We start from the raw sequence: 1,099 nt of genomic DNA on the forward strand, positions 1-1,099 counted from the left end.
AGGTCTGTGGGTTGACGATCGTTGATCGTTTGCCGAGCACTTTTGTCAGGTGGCGGAAAAGGCGGGACGGGTGGCAGGGTCTCTTGCAGGGCTCATGCCTAATTTACAGAGGCTGCGCACGCGTGTGCGACGCTTGTATCCTGACGTTGTCTACTCCATAATTCTATATGAGGCCTCTATTTAGTACCGCGAGGTAGCATAGGGCAGGTTGGCACGACCTTTCACAAGAATCCAAAGACTCGTGGCGGCGCGCGTTATATGCGCGTACAGAACAATGTCGGGTAAGGCGACAAGGGTGCTGGCGCGCATGCTGCCGATCGACATAATGGCGCGGCAGCGGGCAGCGATGTTCGAACGCCGAGGTCGCAGGGAGGGACTCCTGGCCTGTCCCATTGAGTTGACAGAGACTAGGGAACGGGCTGAACAAACCGGAGTTGAGAAGTGGTGGGCTTGCTTGCGGGATCCCGCTCTTGTTGGACGAAAAATCCGTGAGGTATTCGAACCTGTTTTAAACCGATGGATATCATGCCGGGGAGCGGTTCTGACTTTTAGGGCCATCCAAGTAGTTACCAGTCGTGGCGTCTTTGGCGCCTATCTCTTCCGGATCTGCAAGGCAGAGACCTCTCTTTGCGAACACTGCGGACAGAAAGTAGACACTGCCCAACATACCCTGGCGGGGTGTGTCGCATGGGTGATAGAGCGTGCGGCTCTCACCGCTGTAGTGAAGCCGAACTTGTCCCTGGCAACTGTGGTCAAGCAGCTAGTACGGGACAAAGAGTGCTGGCGAGCATTCTTTATATTCTGTAAGAGACTGATGAACGCCAAAAAAAAGCGGAAAAAATCTGACAAAGGCAACAACCTCTTTTGTAAACGGGAAGGAATGAGGTAGGATTATGCAGGCTGTGTGTGGCGGGGAGACTCGGAGAAATCTCTCTTGCCTAACACATTCTGCAAGTGAGGATTTGTTATCGAGACGGAGCGGCTCTGCCAAATTTATTATTATTATTGTTATTGTTATTGTTATTATTATTGTTATTGTTATTATTGCTACTAAAAACATAAGCACGGTATAAAAATTTTGTATTACCGCGAGCAAAAC

The 1,099-nt window shown here is 50.6% G+C and overlaps 1 protein-coding gene across 1 annotated transcript; it reads left to right on the forward strand.

The window, feature by feature from the left end:
* The first annotated feature begins 274 nt into the window (after positions 1–274).
* LOC109860946 lies at positions 275–889 on the forward strand. The gene has a single exon (XM_020440374.1). It carries the CDS (start codon positions 275–277, stop codon positions 887–889), a length of 615 nt encoding a protein of 204 aa, XP_020295963.1.
* The last annotated feature ends 210 nt before the right edge of the window (positions 890–1,099 follow it).

Source organism: Pseudomyrmex gracilis, unplaced genomic scaffold (assembly GCF_002006095.1).
Source record: "Pseudomyrmex gracilis isolate BER0280 unplaced genomic scaffold, ASM200609v1 scaffold_514, whole genome shotgun sequence".
NCBI classification, from domain to species: domain Eukaryota; kingdom Metazoa; phylum Arthropoda; class Insecta; order Hymenoptera; family Formicidae; genus Pseudomyrmex; species Pseudomyrmex gracilis.